Consider the following 18,167-nt stretch of genomic DNA (forward strand, 5'->3'; position numbering starts at 1 on the left):
GCTTTTGAGTAGTTTCGAAATTGTTCGTTAGTGTCGCATGAAGAAACAATTGCAAAATTTGCAGCCGAACTTGCTCAGCTCAAGCACCGAACGGAATTTTTGTACCGGTAAATAGAACTGTCCAGTTAAAGATGTTACAAAAATTGCAACGGTTTTTCCAAAAAAAATCCGTGAAATATTCTATACCTTTCCTTGTACTTGTGGTTGGGGGTTCCTTTGGTCTTAAACAATTCACAGAAAATAGGTATGATGTTTTTTATATGAATGTTCTACTAAACTTACCTTATTAATGACTGCTAGCTGTTTGCTTGAGTAAACAGTTTCTTCTTCTCTTTTTTAATCAATTTTATCCCTGGTGTTTAATTTTTAAAAACAGTTTCATTTTTTTCTCTCCTACAGGTATAGGTTCAGGCGAAATAAGTTTTTGGATAAGGAAGAAGCTGAAAAGTGGGGGATTCTTAAAAAAGATAAGAGTGAAGTTACTCTTGAAACAGAATTTGAAAAAGTCAAGCAGGTAAGTTTAATGAACTGTTACTAAGTTTCATATTTTACAATACTAGTGAATTTTAACATTTTATTTAGATCGATATAAGTGACTGGGAGAACAAAAGAGGGCCAAGACCATGGGAGCAGGTTACTGAGAAGTGAGGGGTTAATAGTCTTTGGGTAGAAAAATGAATCCACATGTAATGCACTCCATTGAAGAGCTAAGTTATGTAAAAGATTTGAACAACTGGAGTAATAATAATGTTCAGTTTATTGGGAAACTTCTGCTGGGTATTGATGGGGTGTACATGTGTGAAGGAATAGAAAAGAATTCATCTGTCAAGATTGCTGTAGATTTTTCACTGACTGCTCAGATACCTCCCCGTAACGCTGTCGTCCGCATATGGGGTGAACTTGAATTGAAACATATTGATAACCAGACAGTGACCATGCCGTTTATCAAAGCCAAGGTATGTCATCTTTCCAAAAGAATTACTTCAACAAATGAAATCTAAATGAATGTAACCCAATGTTTTTAAATGATGAAGATCGCACGTGTCATTAAATCAGTCGATATTCCGCTCTATCGAAGGTCATTGGAAATTCGTCGCGAGTATGCACCTCACAATTACGTCTCCTTGACATCGACCAGCAAAAAACCGATTCACTAAAGATTTTTGTTAATGAAAAGAGATCCCATTTTTCTAAAATGTTTGGATGAAAAACAGGAAATACAACAAAACCTGAAAAAAGCAAGGAATTAATTCTCCATCATATTCTCTTCCATATTTTTGGTTCCTTCTTCTAAACCATCTGTCTCTTCTTGCGGCATTGATTCTTCCACCAAATCGTCACCGTGAACAAGAGCTACTGTATCTCCGTCGACTGCGTCACCAGAAACCGTGATGTACTGTTGACCATGCTCATCTGATGTTGTCAAATATGCAACAGTTATCCCGTCTTCAGTTGTCGTAACAGTAGTGGCAGTACCCATGGGAATACCCAGAGAAGTAGCGATTGTTGTAGCCATATTTGATAGGGCCTCAGCTTCTGTCCCTGTTGCGTCTACCGTGACTAAAGTTGTATCTACATAAAACAATAGTTAATGATCATTTTAAAAATACATATTGCTCTAGTGTAAAACAGTCGTTCTTCAGATATGCTTACCAGATGAGAATGCGTCACCATGGGCTAGTTGCACTACTTGGTCTCCAGTGGTTACCCACGTCATCTCCCCAGCCTCATTCTGCTCCACAGATTGCGCCTCTAACAATACTTCTTGCCCCATTTGACCATCATCTTCTTCTACGACTGGTTCGTGAACACTGTCTGGCACTACAGAAGCCTCTAACCTTACCGGCCAACCGTCTTCGTCCATTTGTTTGGCCAAATCTTTATGGCAAGTCCTGATATGCGCCTTAAGATTCATACCACGAGCAAACTCACGATTACATCCTTCGGCAGGACAGGGATTATTACGCACGTGGCCACGTAAATGACCAGTGCCATGAAGGTGCTGTTGCAGGTTCTGAAAATAAAGACATTTCTTAGAAAAAAAGAAAAGTGGTTAAGACAAAAATAAATACAAACGAACCTGCTGAGAAGCAAAAGGCTCGCTACAAACTCTGCACTGATTTTCTGAACCTTCCTGATGTTTTTGTAAATGTTTGCGCATGATGGAGGCTGTTAGGGCGACATAGTCGCACTCTTCACATTGCGGGAATTTAGTGTGAGCCGGCGGTGGAACTCCATGAACAGTAAACAAATGAAACAACATATGATTGCGCTTTACGGCTCGGTGGCCACAATATTCGCATGCCTATTTCGTTTAACAAGGAGAATATGTTTACATGAGAATAAAATATTAAAACAAGGTGAGAATAGGTTACATACCTGAGAATCGGATTTGAAACCATGAGTTTGGATCAGATGACACCGATACTCAAAATAAGTTTTGAGCCTCAGAGCTGCACTTTGACCGTCTTCAGTCGTTTGCAGACAGTCATAGCAGATCCAAGGACCAGTCACGTTGTCAAAAGGCGAAACGCGTTTATTAACTGCAATAGCACCACTCGAACCCAAACCCGAAGCTCCACTTTTCCTTCCTCCCGCAGCGGCTGCATTATGTTGACGCAGTATCGAAGGCTTGGAACCAACATTGGTGGCGTTTTCTTCATCAGCTGTCGTCGGTTTTAAAAGGACAAAACTAACACGAGCCTTGGCCCACCATGGGCTTCTCTGAACGATCTTTAGTTTGGTATTTTTCCCACTAGAAACTAAATTCGGGTTTCGTTTAAGTACTTCAGCTATCATCCGGCCTTGCACTTGACTCGGCGATGTATTACTGGACACCACCTCACGAAGTAAAACCTTAAAAAGAAAGATTTTAGCTTTTTAATCGGTACGAACCAGAAAAATTTTTTGTAAACAAACCTCGGAATTTTCGTTAAAAATCGTTATAGTAGACGAATCTTTATCTGGTGAAGCTGAGGCAGCTCCACCAGCAGATTCTGCTGCGGCCATCAGTTGTTCCATATTTCTTTCTTCATTATCAACTTGTTCTTCTACAGTAGATGTGTCCATAGCTGATGCATTAGCACCAGATTCTTCATTCACCATGAAGTGGACTCGCTTTCCTTCTACTGCTGGTGATAAAGCCTCCGTTTTCAAGATAGATTTGTGTTGCCCTTTGAGGGAGTCATCTTTAGATCCCTAAACAAGAAGCAAAATTTAAATCAACTCGTCAAAAAAAAACATTTGAAACAATAAAAACATTATACTTCGTTAAGGGAATCTACTTCTTCATCCTCGTCTTCTTCTCCCCAATCGTCCAAGCCAATATCAGCAGCAGCATCGTAAGTTGCCGTAGTGTCTTCTCCCTGTTCGGCTGCCAGTTCTGTCCTTCTCTTTTGTTCGGCGAGCAATTCCTTGAAACTTTCAATATCCTCTTCTCGTAACCTTTTGGCCTCGGGTGGTTTTGTGCTTCCAGTATTGGTGATTGGTCGGCGAATCGCAGAAGGCGTGATCGTCTTCTTCAGTTCATCAAACGTTTTTTCTGCCTTCTTAAGATCTCGTTTGACCACAGGAGTATTGCTACCTTTTCGTACCAAAGGCAATAATGGTGGATTCATTGGAGTGGATGGGGTATCCATTAATAACTCTGACAGTTTAGGAAGAGATCCAAACTCACAAGCAGAATCTCCAACCTAAAATGTAAACCAACAAACATAAGGTTGATAAATCTGCTTTAAAGGTTACAATTTTTACCTCAAGATCTATTCGACTTGGCCCTGCGGGTAGAAGCTCTTGTCTTTGTGTTGCCCTGTTCATTTTCTTTGCTGCTGGTGATACTGAATAATTAGCTCTAACTGGAGCTCTGTTTATTTTTGGTTTAGGTGTTATTGGTGTTGGTGGGCTGTTTGTAGCAGCAAGAGCATGAGTCTGAAGTAACTGTTCAAGGAGAGGCATGTCAAGAAATTGGGCAGTTGACACTAGGGTTGGAACTGAGCCTTCACCAATATCAAGTTGACCTGTATACATGAACCTGCAGAAAAAACAGAAACATTAAACTTTCGATACTTAATTTTATAGAGAAAAAGTTATTTAAAAACTAACAAACCTGATCACTGGTTCTAATGCCTCTCTGGTAAGCTCCGAGGGTAGGTGCAGAGTAGAGTTATCCAATGCTTCAGTGCCTTCCAAAACAGCAAAAAAACTACAACAAGCATGCAAAACCATCCTGTGGACCTTTGGAATAAATTTTGTTTAGAGTGATATACTAACATACAATTAAGGTCAATTAAATTACCGGAATCTCTTCTCCTGTGTGAAACTTCAACATGATATCACAGTGCTCTCCCCTTTCGTAGAGTTGTTGTATTCTTTGTAACAAGAGTGAACCCCAATTATCCACTTTAAATGACCTCGCCATGGTGGTTTAAGTACAGATTACTATTCACCGTTAAAGATTATTACTCCGAAATGAAAATTTCAAATCGGGCGGTAGTTTGGCCACGAACTATGCACAGCACTGAATCCGTGAAACATACAACAGCTATGGCAAAATCAGGAAAGATGGCGGGCAAGATGCTACAACAGCGGCTTCAAGCAAAGCTCATGGGTCTCGAATGGATTTGGGAAACGGTTCTCTTGCAAACGGTGTACAGATTTCAAACTAATTGACGAATTTAATCGTTGTACCTTTAAATTGAATATTTTCACGCTAATAAATAATGAAAAGAAACCAAAAATATTTAGTTTTATAGGTTTTTTAATTAAATATTTTTTCTTTTTACAGAATTAAAAAAATATATTATTTTCGATAATTTAATATTAATTCGTGATATTTTCAATATTAATTAAATAAAAAATTATAGATGTATTTCATACATAGATTCATAGTATTCAGTATAAAATTTTATTTTTGAATTTGGTGCAATCCTGGAAACCCTTAAGTTCCCCTAAGAATCGAATATCCGCCATGTTGAACAGTTTTTTTCTTCTAAACAATAAACGCTTCATGTTTTCCGTAAAGTTGATCCGATATTTATAAGAAACCAATTGTTGTTAAAAAGATTACTATGTAATCTTAAATTTGTTAAAGATTAAGGTATTTGGTATTAAACTGTGAATTGATGAATATCTATTGAATCGTATTTTTTACTCGATTGTAATCGTCAGTAATGCTAAACAATCCCGTGTTTGTTTTTTTTCTTTCAGTTCTGCATCTGCAAGCTTTGGGCTCAACCATGGCTAACTTGAATAAGCTTCCTGATTTATCAACAGTGGATATACAAGCAATTCAAGATTCTGGGCCAGTGCATCCACGTATTTCATTGCCTCCACTGACTACCATAGCTGAAAATTGGGACTCTGTTGAACCATCATCAAGGAATCTCACAGTGAATGACGAAAGCTGCAGTGAAGATGATGATGAGAGTGAAGAAGAAGGACAAAGCCATAGCAGTACACCTGGTAAAGTTCAAGACAGAAACTCTCATCGTACAAGCTGCAGTAGCAGTAGTAGTGCTCCTGATTCAGGAACAGATAGCTCAGAAACTGAGCTTTCAAATGCAACATCAGATTCTGCTGGGTCTTCGTCAAGTAGTACTGACAGTGACAGTGACTCTCAAAGTAGTGCTTCAAGTGCCAGTAGCAAGAGCAAGAACAAGATTCAACAAGCTTCTGTAAACAACAGAAGCAAAGCAAGCTTTTCAGTGCGAGAAGCAAACTATGATAAAGGCAGAGTAACTTTGAGGCTTTCTACATTACAACTAGGAAGAAAAGAAGAGATAACTGATATCCCATTAGGCAAGACTGGAAAAATCTCTAAACATGAAAATACAAGGACCAATGTATCTTGTGCTAAGTCACGTGATTCAGAAAGTCTATGTTCGAACTCAAACAATCAACTTTGTAGTATAATTAATACTACTAAATCCAGGCCTAATCAAGTAAAGCTTTATATATTTCTACTCACACAACTTTGTGTATTTACTTTTATTATTATTATTTTTTTCTCATTTTCTAGAATCCTACAATACCTGCAAAGCGCACTAGGCAGCTAAGACTAAAACCCAGTCCGGAGCCTTTAAAATCTGAATCTTCGAAACTCTGTCGCAGTGGCTCGTCAAAGTCCATCGCCTATTCTACAACTTTGACGAAGACACAAGATAAAACAAGAGGGAAAGTTCCTGAAGCTCCTGTTTGTAAGAAACAGGAATGTTTACCTACAGCAGTTGATTATTATGGAACCAGCATCACTGCTGTAAAAAAGGACAATAACCAACCAATAACGCCATTGGTTCGACCTCCACTCATCCTTTCTTCATCCCAGCCGACTGCTGTTAGCATAGGTCCATCTATGAGTGATTTGGACTCTGATAGTGACGAACTTTATTTGCCTGCCGTCAGTGAAGCCATTCGTATGCTTGACCTCGACAGTCAAAGATCGCCTGCCAGTCAGAATACAACTGGACCATCTCACAGTGCATCAACATCTGGCCATCCCTCATTGCCAATCAATCTCGCTTCTAATGTTAGTGGAAGTGCCTGGCCCTCTGTAGGATATTGTTCGAGTCTTCTGCAACAATTCGTAGCAAAATCACAATCCGGAGAGCCACCGCCACCTCCTCCAACTTTAATGCTACCGACAAAAGGAGCGCGGAAGTGTTTCCCCCCCAATGATGATCCTTTGCCTTTGCCAACGTTCACTAGTGCGTTGGATCCCAAAAGTATTAAGCGTGCGACTGATACGACAAAGCCATCTTGCTTCACAGCCATTACCTCCGCCACTCTTCATTCTTCAGTAAGTGTTGGTCACGCAGATCAAGAGCTGGACATGATGGTACCGATGCGAGGCCTCGATTGTCATCCTTCGCACGTTTCACCTGACTCAGGCATCCAATCCGTGTCTGGGTCACCATTCAGCGTTCATAGTTCGCCGGTTCATCCTTCTGGAGCAGGGAATAATCAAACTAATGGTCAGTCACAACCTCTTGTCGCATCTCCCTGCCCTCAAATCACCTCACCAAGCCCACCTCTCCGTCAAAAACAAACGAGTAAAAAGTCTAATGGCAATCAAAAGAATTCGGCTGCTAGAAGTAAAGACGTCTCTCCTCAAGCAACAACAAAGGTTAAGAACAGTAGTAGTCGGCAAAACGGGAGTAGAGGTAGACGTCCCCGGTCGTGTCGAGATACTGCCAGCGCCCTGTCTTCCGGATTAGGAAAAGATAGTAGCATAGTTCAAGCTATTCAACGAGGAATGAACGCTGCGCTTAGGCTAAAAAATAAAGATGCAACAGAAAAAGAAATAAGTTGTCCAACTGAGGTGGTTGCCACCAACGTCCTTCCTTTAATGCCTTCTAAAAGTTCACGAAAGAAAAAGTCTGGCAGAAATCAACAAAAAATTGCTAATTCTCAAGCATTAGAATCTATTAATACAGCTGATTCATCGACTTTTGGTGTTGAAGTAACATCACAACTTCATTCATTGACGGCTAAAGGCAGTGAAGTTGAAACAAGCCCAGCAATGTCACATCCACAACAACCTAAACTGAAATGCGAGTTAAAAGCTACAGCTGCCCGTTCTCCATCGCCACAAATAAGAAATAAGAAGAGGAAGAAAAAGCGGAAGAAACAAAAGAGCAGTGTTCATGATCAAGTCTTTTTAGCTCCAGTGGATCCGAATTTACAGAGCAATTTGGAACTGTTGTGTAGACGATTGGATCGTTGCGTCATCTCACGATCGGTTGCTCAAAATGGTTCTCTGAGTAGTGACGTGAGGCCGTGGATCTTCCAATGTCGGAAATATATCGTCGTGAACGGTAACATCAGTGGCAGCGGCCGAACGAAACGCAAGAAGGTTGTTGAAGACATAGCCATCCAGCCAAACGTCCAAACTATTGTAACAAAGCGCAAGGGCAAAGCTAAGAAGACTGGGTTGCAATCACCTCCTGTCGCAGCGATTTCAAATATTGAAACCAGTAAAGAAGACGAGCCTTCTGCTGCTACTTCCGCTGCGTCTGTTGTTCTTTCAACAGTAGAATTACTGTTACCTTTGAAAAAACGTCATCACCACCACCTGGCTACTTCCACCGAAACTCCAGTAGTAGAGCCTGTTCCCGCCAATTTACATCAAAGCGAAGCTGCCATCGGAAAACCTAGTCACGAGCAAGTTCTCATCAAAGCAGGTCAACACCAAGTAAATAGTAGAAAGCGAGCGGCCAACGGCGAATCGGTAGCAACAGTAGAAACGACAGAATCAGTGGGCTTTGATCGAGAAGTTGAAAGCAAAGTTCATTTAGCCTTGAATCCGAAAAACAAAAAAGGGCGGTGTAGTAAAAAGGCGAAAACGGATTCGAAAATGGACGCAAAAATGGCTGATATTGCTGAAATAATTGATGCTGTTGCTGCGGCACCTGTTAACCATGATCATGAGGACATGGAAACCCAGATGAATTCGTCCACTATACCTACTCCTACTCCTGTAATACAAGGAGAAAATGATGTAATTGGAGATCAAGTAGCTAAGAAAAAACAACGCCGCCGTAAGACTTTCAACAGAACAGGTTTTCCCAGTGTGAAGAAGAAGCGCAAGAAACCGCCCAGTCCTATTCCTCCTCCTCCTCCTGTTTCTCAACCCCTATTCAACAAAGATGAAATTGATCAATCGGCCTGCCATAGTACAACTGCCCGACAGGCAAAAAGAGCAAAACTAATGCCTAGTAAAGATGACGACGATGATGGACTTCTTCCGGAGCCGACTAGCAGTGAGGCGCCTTCGGGTGATGAATCCAATCCAATTCTTCCTCTTCCTACAAACAAGAGTTTACAACCCAAGAAGCGTCGAATGTCTACTGTGAGGAAGCGTTATTTACCAGCCGGTCTGCTTTCAAATTACTTTAAAGAAAGTCCCGAATCTAGTAGCTCAGCAATTTCCGTGTCTACTGATCGAACCAAACTCTTGACATACGAACCAGAAGAACATGAACATGGTCTATTACCTCCACCATTCTACTGCGAGCGCATTCTGCGTAGAACTAAACGTGACTTTCAATTGCCGTTCGACGTATGGTGGCTTCACCAACAGGGAAAGCTTCCCGATCGTGATAATTTGGTTCCTTCTTGGAACTACCGAAAGATCCGGAGCAACGTCTACTATGACGTCAAACCTCCGTTTACCAATGACGCTGAAGCTTGTAATTGTACATTACCACAGCCCGAGGACGAAGGTAGTGATTTTCTTCTTCTCTTTTTTAAAATTATTATTATTTAGTTTGCTTTTTATTCAATGATTTAATTTTGATATTATTAGATGCTGAGGCTCAGTGCTGTGGTGATGACTGCCTTAACAGAATGGTATATACAGAATGCAGTAGTCAGATGTGTCCGGTGGGCGACAAGTGTATGAACCAACGAATCCAACGTCATCGCTGGGCGCAGGGTTTGGAGCGTTTCATGACCAAAGAGAAAGGATGGGGAGTACGGTGTCGCAACGAACTTAAAACGGGTGTGTTCATTCTTGAATACGTCGGTGAAGTCGTTTCAGACAAGGAATTCAAAGAGAGAATGCACACAGTCTACGTTCACGACACGCACCACTATTGTCTTCATCTCGACGGTGGGCTTGTTATTGACGGGCACAGAATGGGAGGCGATGGTACGTGCAATTGTATTTCACTAAAATGAATCACATTAATTTTTTTAAATGCTTAATTTAAATGTTTCGTAGGTCGCTTTGTCAACCATTCCTGCGCTCCCAACTGTGAAATGCAAAAATGGAGTGTCAATGGATTACCTCGGATGGCCCTATTTGCTCTCAGAGATATCTCACCCTTGGAGGAATTAAGTTACGATTATAATTTTTCCCTTTTTAATCCAGCTGAAGGTCAACCGTGTAAATGCGGTAGCCCACAATGTAGAGGCGTAATTGGTGGGAAATCACAACGAGTCAGTGTGGTATGTATCATTTATTTTTCCTTTTCAAATTGCACAATTAGCAGTGGTAACATAATGGCTTTGTTGATGTAGGTCCAAGATATTGATGGATCAAAGTTACCACAAAAATTAAGTCAACAAAAGCGGAAACGCAAGACGCAACTTCAAGGCAAAACAAGTCTATCAATCTGTTCGTCATCGATCAATTTGCGTCCTCTGTCGACACAGCAACGATCCTTTGTTCTTCTGCACCGCTGCTTTCTACTTCGAAACTTGGATAAAGTGCGAGATTGGAGGGATCGCCAGAAAGATCGGATGAAACAAGCGAAACAGCAAAACCAAATCGTGGGTCGTTCTCGACGCTTCGTTTCTAGACCAAACATTGATCAAGAGAGAGACTTGATTCTCACGACACTTGAAAGAGACTTGGCGCTTCAGGAAAACGCGGCAACAGACATGGAAAAGTCATCTGAGCCCACCTTGGATCTGCTAATGTTGAAGATGGAAGAAAATCAATCTAATACAGAGGAGATTGTCCGCTGCCGTTGTAGACTTTACGACGACGAAGGTTTGATGGTCCAGTGTGAGCAGTGTGAAACATGGCAGCATAGCGATTGTCTCGGCTCTGGAAAAGCTGCCGCTGTGGATGCTGAGCACTATGTGTGTCACGCCTGTGCTGGATTATCTCTCTGCCCCGACGATCTAAAGATTGTTCTGGTACCGCAACCGGAAAACCCGCCTGAAGGACAGACTTACTACCTTTCGCTTTACTACAAAGATTTGCATTTGCGACAAGGAGATTGTGTGTATGTATTACGTGATCACGACACACCGGATTCTGAGCGCACGCTTTGGGATGGTATAAAAGAAGCATACCCGTTACCTCGACCTCCGCATCATTTACCCTCGCACATCAAACTTGCTAATCTGGACATTTTTCAAATTGAAAGAATGTGGACAGATGAAAACGGGAAGCAGTTTGTTTGGGGTCACCATTTTTATAGGCCACAGGACACGTACCATGAGCCTTCTCGGAAATTTTTTGTAAACGAATTGTGTCATTCGCCATTGGAAGAAGCTATTCCAATTTGGGCTGTAGTTGGTCGCTGCTGGGTCTTAGATCTTACAACTTTCTGTAAAGGTAGACCTATCGATGCTGTAGAGGAGCATGTTTATATTTGTGAATACCGCGTTGACCGGACAGCAAGCCTGTTTTCAAAGAATGCCAGAACTAAATTCCCCATCTGCACGCGTCGCTTCGCCTTTAAGAGTTTCGTTACACGACTCAAACCACAGCGAACGTATCAACCTCATGGAGCTCCCCCGATTAACAGCCGCAAAGCAACGGAATCACCTGCTGTAAAATCTGCCCCGAAAAGTGAAAAATCGGGGAAGGAAAAGGTGAAGAAGTTGAAGCAAGAATCTTCTACCATGCAACAGCCACCACCATTGCCCGCTCAAGCACAGTTAAAGGTACTTTCTCTTTCTTTTCTTTTTTATGTATGGGAAAACAATTTGTTATGTTTTGGGTGTCACGTCAATTTCCCCTTTCTAATTCAATAGATTGAAGATCAAAAATTGCGGCTTGACAAGCTTCTCCGCCATCTTTTAATAAAAAAGACTCCTGAAGGAAGTCCCACCGAAGACGCTACCCACTTGCTACATCGGGGACGTGGGCGTATGAGAGGACGCCCTCCCAAACGGAAATCGTCCAGTTTAACAACATAGTGGATCAGGAAAGTAATTTCCATACAGCGACACACTCGGAGTTCTCTCTATCTTTGCGATGTGTATTCTCCCGAGTCTAAACAAAAAATGTGAATCATCGAGTGAGTTTCCTTCTTACTTGCTGCAAACATGTACAGTGTTAAAGCTTTAAATTGTGCTACACTTGTCCTTTTTCGTTAATCGCACGATGCTTTCAATCGCTTCATAGCCCCCATCACATCTTTCACCATCAATGCTTGAAGCTCTACAATATCCCTCCTGCACATCAAACGAAAATGTAAATACATTATACAACTCTGAAATGATACTTTATCTGCTTTAGTCGGATAATCGCTGTCTGCTGATTAAGTCATCAGCAATCTCATTTGAAAGAAATTGTTTTAGCGATGGAAAATTCGGTTACGTGCTTTTTTTCCCTGTCCCTTTCTGTTTTGGTTTTATGAATACAAATTGGAAAATGTGAATTTTTCTCTCTCTGAATATGTATGAAAATTAATTCATTATTTTCCATTCACTCAATCTTTATTTGGTGCGCGATTGTGGTGGTTAAAGTTAAAGAACATTTGCTACATTTAAGGTACTTTTAAGGATTTCTTACAAAATTGATCACAACGCTAAGCTGATTTCAAGGCACATATCATGTACTACCCTCAAATTTTGTTTCACGTAGAAACGTCCAGATTGTCAATGTTAAAACAGAATGCGGACCGACTCGTAGATAATTCGCGAGGCAACCCTTGTAAAGGCCAAAAAAACCTTCTGCTTTAAATACTTTGATTAAACAGTCAAACGGACCGGAATAATAGACTCCCTTTCCATATCTGTCCAGTGTCTGATTATATAATCGAGTCGAAATTACGTCAAACGGAGTCATCGCAACTGCAACCGCAACGCCGGACAACATTGCTGCTGCAAGAGTCGACTTCCAGGAATTATGTGGTAATATCTAGAATAGCCATTCAAACTTAGTTAAAAAATGTTTCAATTTTTAAAAATTGTCATTACATTTAAATTGTTGATAGTTTCTCTGCTTTTGGTAAACGTAGAGAGTTGAGCAGCGGAACCGACGCCTTAATTAAATATTTCGTAAGTAATGGTTTATGGACTCATTATGAATTAATTTTCTTAACCTGTTCGCATCATGGATGCTGTTACTCCTCTCCAAAGACCCGTAATTCCACCGCTGTAATACAACTTTTGCATTGCAGATAAAAATCCTGTGTGATTATGCTGGCAGCCAACAGCAATGGTTTGACTGGACTGGCTTTGAAGTTGTGTTTTAATCTTGACACAATATGAAAAGTTGATAAATTGAATGTTACATAGTATCTTATTGAAATGAGCAGATTTTACAAGATAGAATGGGCTTGCTGTAAATGCCCCTAAAGCTCCTGAAACAGCACCAGCAGCTATGCTAAAGACAGATGATACAGATCCATGACTGTGTGTCCATCCTTGATTTTCCATGAAGTGGTATAGACCAAGTCGGGTGCCATTCATGGTCATCTGATACCAAAGAGCTGGTACAAGCCTGAAAGTTTTCTCCTTCACCCTTTAATGAGATTATTTTGGAAAACTGCTATTTAAATTAAATACCCCTTTTGTAAGCCCTTTATTCCATCATTCTGTAAAACAAAGTTCCTTGTGGTAAGTAAAAGTATCACCTCATTTAATCATTATCATAAAATGTTACGCCACAAATACCTTTGCCACAACATAAAATGCATGAAATGAATTTTTGTATAGAACAGAATATGCTCCTCTGGAAAGCAGTTCTCCCTACACAAAAAAGAAACAATAAAGTGAAGCGCAATTAATTTTGACAAATGTAATATGCCTGAAGTTGCATTCGAGTTTTAACAACATCCAATGGATTTGTAAACAAACAAGCTCCACAAGCAGCTAATCCACCAAAGGCATATTCCATTATGAAGTACAGAGAATTATTTGAAATTCCCAAGCTAGGGTATTGTTCCTAATTCGGGACACTTTTTGGCTATTGCCGTTTCGCATGCTTTAGTATAGGCCGAACACCTTCCTAAGTCGGGACACCGATAAAAAGTATGGGACAAAGAAACCAAATGCGGGACAGTCGCCAGCGCCATCTACCGTTGGTTGTGTAGCAACAACCACTTTTTGACAGTAATGAAAACAGAAATCAAAACACACGATTGGTCTTACGGATAGCATGTTGACCTATCAATCTCACGTACAACAGGTTAGGGTTCGACTCCCTTCACATCTAAAAGTGTCTTTATATGAATAAACGTTAATCAACATATTTGACTGTCAGCATCCCTCTTATTCCGAATTGCACAACTATTGTCAACGGTATTACACAAGAGATCATTTTCGACAGTGTTTCATGGCACGTTGGATTGAGTGACGGATAACGAAACCGTTACCGTTTTTTGTTCATGTTTCAAATCCCAGGAAAGGCATTTTTAAAAATATTTCGAATATCGCCTCAGGGCTGTCCCGAATTTATAGCACAGTAAGGATACCCGTAAAATTAATTCTGCGTGTTCTATCCTACGATTTGCATCATACATTGAAGAGATCGCCCTATTTTTGTATGTTCCCATGACTCAGTGGATAAGTGGCTGCCTGAGAATTGGATTATCTTTCTTGGTCGTTGGTTCGAATCTCGGGTAAGGCATTTTTTAAAATATTTCGAATATCGCCTCAGGGCTGTCCCGAATTTATAGCACAGTAAGGATACCCGTAAAATAAATTTGACGGTCATTTCCCTTTGGTTTTCATCATCTGTTGAAGAGTTCATCACATATTGTCGTATTCCGATGGCACAGTGGGTTCAGTCGTTGGATGGGAACCACGTTATGCTTTTAATTATTGGTTCAAATCCCAGGAAAGGTATTTTTAAAATTATTTCGAAAAACGCCTTAGGGCTGTCCCGAATTTATAGCACAGTAAGGATACCCGTAAAATTAATTCGACGGCCACTTCTCATTGGTTTTTATCTAACATAAAAGAGTTCGAACCGACGAAAGTCGGTTGTATTGACACAGTGGTTTAGTGCCTGTCTCTTACGAAATTTTTGGTTTGGTTCTGTGTTCGAATCTTACTTTGGTTATTTTTAAAAAATATTTCAATCTGAAGTCTATCGAAATTATCTTCTGAATTTGAACACGGGGCTGAAAACGACATTCAATGAAAATGTCATCTATGTCAGCAATTAACCCGTTGAGCCATGAGAACAACGAAAGTCTTCTACATCGGGGAGATTATGTTGCCTGTCGAATTATTTTTACATACGGGTACACTACTGGCTATGGCTATGGCTTTTAGCTAACCCCTGTGTTATAAATTCGGGACACCCCTTGGGCGATATCCGAAATAATTCAAAAAATGCTGGTAACAGGATTCGAACCCATAATCGATTACTAAAGCTTGCGTTAGAACCAGCCACTAAACCATTGTGCCAATACAACTTATCGATATTGTTCGAACTCTTCTATGTAAGATAAAAACCAATGAGAAGTGGCCGTCGAATTAATTTTACGGGTATCCTTACTGTGCTATAAATTCGGGACAGCCCTAAGGCGTTTTTCGAAATAATTTTAAAAATACCTTTCCTGGGATTTGAACCAATAATTAAAAGCATAACGTGGTTCCCATCCAACGACTGAACCCACTGTGCCATCGGAATACGACAATTTGTGATGAACTCTTCAACAGATGATGAAAACCAAAGGGAAATGACCGTCAAATTTATTTTACGGGTATCCTTACTGTGCTATAAATTCGGGACAGCCCTGAGGCGATTTCCGAAATAATATCAAAAATGCCTTGGATTTGAACCCACGACTGAGAGTTTATAAATGCGATTCTTAGTAGAGTCACTCAACCCACTGTGCCACAAGAATTTTTTGGGAAGTGTCTTAACAAAATTATATAGAATTAACAATTAGGGGCAAGACTCTTATACAAAATCATAAAAGACGTAATGAAAAAAACTTTCATCATCAATATTCGACCTCACAATAAGTGTCGTCCAGGACGGAACTTAGAAGTTAGATAGTAAAACCCTGATTTTGACAGTTTAACTAGTGCCATCTTGCGTACATTATACTGTCCCGATTTTGTGTACTTGGGTGTCCCGATTTTGTGTTATGGGATTTATCGCCAGCAAGCTTCAAGTTCGATTTGATGGAAATTTCTTTATTTTTCTTGCATTTCTATGCATTGAATCTAAAGATTCTGTCGAGCTCTTTATTTTAAGACTAAATTCAGCTCAAAATAACCCCTAAATATCTTAATATTGCAAGATTGCAAACGTCCCAAATCTAGCTTTTTTCTAAGTCCTTTTTCCCAATATATTTTTTGTCATATCTTTAAAATTTGTACAGCTACATTGACATAGTTGTATATAAACGTAGATCCGTTCATTTTCTTTAATTTCAGCAACTTTTCTTATCGAAACTCGGGTTAGTTTTTGTTTTAAACTGAAAAATGTTATTTCGTCCCAAATAAGAAATTTTCGGGCCTGTCCCGAATTAGGTACTTTACCCTACTGCTTCTTACAGGAGACTTTTAAATAGGAATACTGTGATAGTGCCTGCTATATAAAAATTTATTGCGATTAAAACACTTGGTTACATTTCCGTATAAAAACTCGATCTCACTAAAATATATTGATAAATGACTGGCACAAATAACTTGCTGAATTTCTGACAGTTCGTACTCCCTCCGTAGTAACTAGTAAACATGCCGGTGAATAATCGTCTGCACTGCTAATTAAAAGTAATGTTATGATTACATACAAATGTTATATTTACAAATTATGAATTAATGTATAAATAAAAAGATCGAACATATAGATTTATCAATACGGGGATGAAAAACATTTGAATTGATTGTGATGGCAATTGGCAACTAGGGTAAACTCGATACTCGATACTTGATATCGACATCTGGCAGACGATCACACTTCACACGTCAGACGAGTCGACTGAATGTAAACGAAAAAGTTAGGTGAGATCAAGCCACAAAGTTTGAGTCATATAAAATAACAAATTGTCCAACTATATTGATTTTGTACAGAAGGTGTTCTACAATAAAGAGAAAGGAGTAACAGTACTCCGAAAAGTAAAATAAATTGTCCACCTGTGACATTTTCGATCATGACGGAACCTGTTGCTTTGTCTTTAGCCCTGCTTTCCGCCTTGGTAAAACAGAGAATGGCTTATTGATATTTGAATTTAATACTCATTATTATTATTTTATTTATAGATTGCTATTGTGTCCTGTGAATATTCAGCTAGTGAATGTAGATCACTTGGATTCAACAAAGCAAATTTGCTGTGTTCTTCATGCTTTTATCTTGCTGAGCATGATTTAGAAGTTCTAGTGTAAGGCACATAAAATGAAAAAAACAAAATTTTTGTCTAATTTTTAATTTCATTTATCAATATTTAAATTTTTAGAAGCCAATGCCGTGAATGTTGTTTACAGGAAGGAAGAAATGATTCTTTAACATTATATCCACAAGCCATCTTGGAAGTTTGTGGGTGAAAATTAGGATCATACCCTCAAGTCCAGGGTGAAACATTTTTTTGTACATTTTTATATTTATATTTTACTAATTGTGACCTTTTTGCAATGTAGCATTCATAAAGGGTGACAAGGCTCGTGGGTTTCCTAACTTATCTATCAAATATGTTCGTGGAGCAGACCCAATTATCAAACTGCTCGATGCTGATGGTGCAGTTCAAGAAGAATTAGCTATTGATAAATGGAACACTGACTCAGTGGAAGAATTCCTAAAGATGCATTTGATCATGGATCATTCCAGCAATGATTTGTAATTTTAAAGTGTTAAGTGTACTGCCATGTATTATGAAATCTTATTCTGAAAACCTTGAAAAGGAAGGAATGAGATGGATGTTTGACCAAAAATTTGACTGGCTCCTGCACTGAATCTGCTCTATAAATTACATCATTGCTAAAGCACATAACTAATTGTTAGACTTTAATTTTTACATAGTAGCGACAGATAGAACCAACGAAGGGTATCAAACAATATTTTACAGAAATGCAGTGTAGGCTAAGTGTGAGTGTTATCCCCGACGTATTCAGTAGAGGGTAACACGGTAATCCTGCTCAAGATAACCCTGCCCAGGAATTTTTATTGGAAAGTTAACTGAAACGTTAGGGTGGCAGGTGGCTTACGGTTTTCATTAGAAAAGACGCACATTTTACTAGGTCGTGTTTACTCTCGTACCACCAAACAGGCATATGGACCAATTTTCATTGTTGTCCGTCCTGTGTCTGTTCAAACTTCGCTAAGTGAAATTTGTGAAAATCATCAAAATTCGCTATCTTGACCATACTATTCAGTATTCATCCTGTGTTCATTAATCATTAGACGCGAAAAATAATAGCTAGGCAAGTAAGTATACAGATTACAGTCATGCTTCAAAGCTTTTTTGAGCGCGCAAATTGCTCTACATGATTTGTACTTTAAATTGACGGAAGGTATCCTAAAACGCCCA

The 18,167-nt window shown here is 39.6% G+C and overlaps 6 protein-coding genes across 8 annotated transcripts; 4 read left to right on the forward strand and 2 right to left on the reverse strand.

Annotated features, from left to right (window-relative positions):
- Positions 1 to 22: 22 nt before the first annotated feature.
- Positions 23 to 829, forward strand: LOC124341919 (cytochrome c oxidase assembly protein COX16 homolog, mitochondrial-like). Of its 2 annotated transcripts, XM_046794875.1 has the most exons (4): positions 23 to 107; positions 238 to 244; positions 400 to 514; positions 583 to 829. In XM_046794875.1, exons 1-4 carry the CDS (start codon positions 38 to 40, stop codon positions 646 to 648), a joined length of 258 nt encoding a protein of 85 aa, XP_046650831.1. In that variant the 5' UTR covers positions 23 to 37; the 3' UTR covers positions 649 to 829. The 2 variants fall into 2 exon arrangements, with proteins under 2 accessions (XP_046650831.1, XP_046650829.1); XM_046794873.1 differs by having other exon boundaries at positions 46 to 244.
- Positions 675 to 1,162, forward strand: LOC124341918. The gene is made up of 2 exons (XM_046794872.1): positions 675 to 956; positions 1,035 to 1,162. Exons 1-2 carry the CDS (start codon positions 675 to 677, stop codon positions 1,155 to 1,157), a joined length of 405 nt encoding a protein of 134 aa, XP_046650828.1. The 3' UTR covers positions 1,158 to 1,162.
- LOC124341913 (centrosome-associated zinc finger protein CP190-like) lies at positions 739 to 4,592 on the reverse strand. The gene is made up of 9 exons (XM_046794868.1): positions 4,295 to 4,592; positions 4,106 to 4,233; positions 3,754 to 4,030; positions 3,267 to 3,692; positions 2,920 to 3,198; positions 2,380 to 2,856; positions 2,081 to 2,305; positions 1,654 to 2,014; positions 739 to 1,572 (listed from the first exon to the last, which is right to left on the reverse strand). Exons 1-9 carry the CDS (start codon positions 4,415 to 4,417, stop codon positions 1,247 to 1,249), a joined length of 2,622 nt encoding a protein of 873 aa, XP_046650824.1. The 5' UTR covers positions 4,418 to 4,592; the 3' UTR covers positions 739 to 1,246.
- A 373-nt stretch (positions 4,593 to 4,965) lies between these two features.
- On the forward strand, positions 4,966 to 12,116 carry LOC124343564. The gene is made up of 7 exons (XM_046796914.1): positions 4,966 to 5,095; positions 5,206 to 5,939; positions 6,017 to 9,218; positions 9,302 to 9,646; positions 9,719 to 9,945; positions 10,018 to 11,397; positions 11,488 to 12,116. Exons 2-7 carry the CDS (start codon positions 5,235 to 5,237, stop codon positions 11,650 to 11,652), a joined length of 6,024 nt encoding a protein of 2,007 aa, XP_046652870.1. The 5' UTR covers positions 4,966 to 5,095; positions 5,206 to 5,234; the 3' UTR covers positions 11,653 to 12,116.
- A 45-nt stretch (positions 12,117 to 12,161) lies between these two features.
- LOC124343565 (solute carrier family 25 member 35-like) lies at positions 12,162 to 16,412 on the reverse strand. Of its 2 annotated transcripts, none has more exons than XM_046796916.1 (9): positions 16,299 to 16,412; positions 16,184 to 16,231; positions 13,490 to 13,613; positions 13,357 to 13,431; positions 13,249 to 13,277; positions 13,006 to 13,183; positions 12,783 to 12,936; positions 12,658 to 12,722; positions 12,162 to 12,598 (listed from the first exon to the last, which is right to left on the reverse strand). In XM_046796916.1, the coding sequence occupies exons 3-9, from the start codon at positions 13,577 to 13,579 to the stop codon at positions 12,290 to 12,292; spliced, it is 900 nt and encodes a 299-aa protein (XP_046652872.1). In that variant the 5' UTR covers positions 13,580 to 13,613; positions 16,184 to 16,231; positions 16,299 to 16,412; the 3' UTR covers positions 12,162 to 12,289. The 2 variants fall into 2 exon arrangements, with proteins under 2 accessions (XP_046652872.1, XP_046652871.1); XM_046796915.1 differs by having other exon boundaries at positions 16,184 to 16,234.
- A 148-nt stretch (positions 16,413 to 16,560) lies between these two features.
- Positions 16,561 to 17,630, forward strand: LOC124342534 (selenoprotein F-like). Its single transcript, XM_046795493.1, is given in 5 exon segments — positions 16,561 to 16,647; positions 16,717 to 16,841; positions 16,906 to 17,024; positions 17,100 to 17,215; positions 17,281 to 17,630. Coding segments are annotated over 4 exon segments (480 nt in total). The 5' UTR covers positions 16,561 to 16,647; positions 16,717 to 16,796; the 3' UTR covers positions 17,481 to 17,630.
- The last annotated feature ends 537 nt before the right edge of the window (positions 17,631 to 18,167 follow it).

The sequence above is a fragment of the Daphnia pulicaria genome, chromosome 6 (genome assembly GCF_021234035.1).
Source record: "Daphnia pulicaria isolate SC F1-1A chromosome 6, SC_F0-13Bv2, whole genome shotgun sequence".
Lineage (NCBI taxonomy): Eukaryota > Metazoa > Arthropoda > Branchiopoda > Diplostraca > Daphniidae > Daphnia > Daphnia pulicaria.

Bases quoted from the DNA above. Each gene is read 5' to 3' on its own strand.
- LOC124341919 (XM_046794873.1), top strand. From the start codon at position 132: ATGTTACAAAAATTGCAACGGTTTTTCCAAAAAAAATCCGTGAAATAT. The intron at 245-399 runs GTATGATGTTTT...TCTCTCCTACAG, and splicing joins AAACAATTCACAGAAAATAG to GTATAGGTTCAGGCGAAATA. The intron at 515-582 runs GTAAGTTTAATG...CATTTTATTTAG, and splicing joins AATTTGAAAAAGTCAAGCAG to ATCGATATAAGTGACTGGGA.
- LOC124341918 (XM_046794872.1), top strand. From the start codon at position 675: ATGAATCCACATGTAATGCACTCCATTGAAGAGCTAAGTTATGTAAAA. The intron at 957-1,034 runs GTATGTCATCTT...TAAATGATGAAG, and splicing joins TGCCGTTTATCAAAGCCAAG to ATCGCACGTGTCATTAAATC.
- LOC124341913 (XM_046794868.1), bottom strand. From the start codon at position 4,417: ATGGCGAGGTCATTTAAAGTGGATAATTGGGGTTCACTCTTGTTACAA. The intron at 4,234-4,294 runs GTAATTTAATTG...TTTATTCCAAAG, and splicing joins ACACAGGAGAAGAGATTCCG to GTCCACAGGATGGTTTTGCA. The intron at 1,573-1,653 runs GTAAGCATATCT...TGTTTTATGTAG, and splicing joins TGGTGACGCATTCTCATCTG to ATACAACTTTAGTCACGGTA.
- LOC124343564 (XM_046796914.1), top strand. From the start codon at position 5,235: ATGGCTAACTTGAATAAGCTTCCTGATTTATCAACAGTGGATATACAA. The intron at 9,219-9,301 runs GTAGTGATTTTC...TGATATTATTAG, and splicing joins ACCACAGCCCGAGGACGAAG to ATGCTGAGGCTCAGTGCTGT. The intron at 9,946-10,017 runs GTATGTATCATT...TTGTTGATGTAG, and splicing joins AATCACAACGAGTCAGTGTG to GTCCAAGATATTGATGGATC.
- LOC124343565 (XM_046796916.1), bottom strand. From the start codon at position 13,579: ATGGAATATGCCTTTGGTGGATTAGCTGCTTGTGGAGCTTGTTTGTTT. The intron at 13,278-13,356 runs GTATTTGTGGCG...TTTGTTTTACAG, and splicing joins CATTTTATGTTGTGGCAAAG to AATGATGGAATAAAGGGCTT. The intron at 12,937-13,005 runs GTAAAATCTGCT...TATTGTGTCAAG, and splicing joins CAGCAAGCCCATTCTATCTT to ATTAAAACACAACTTCAAAG.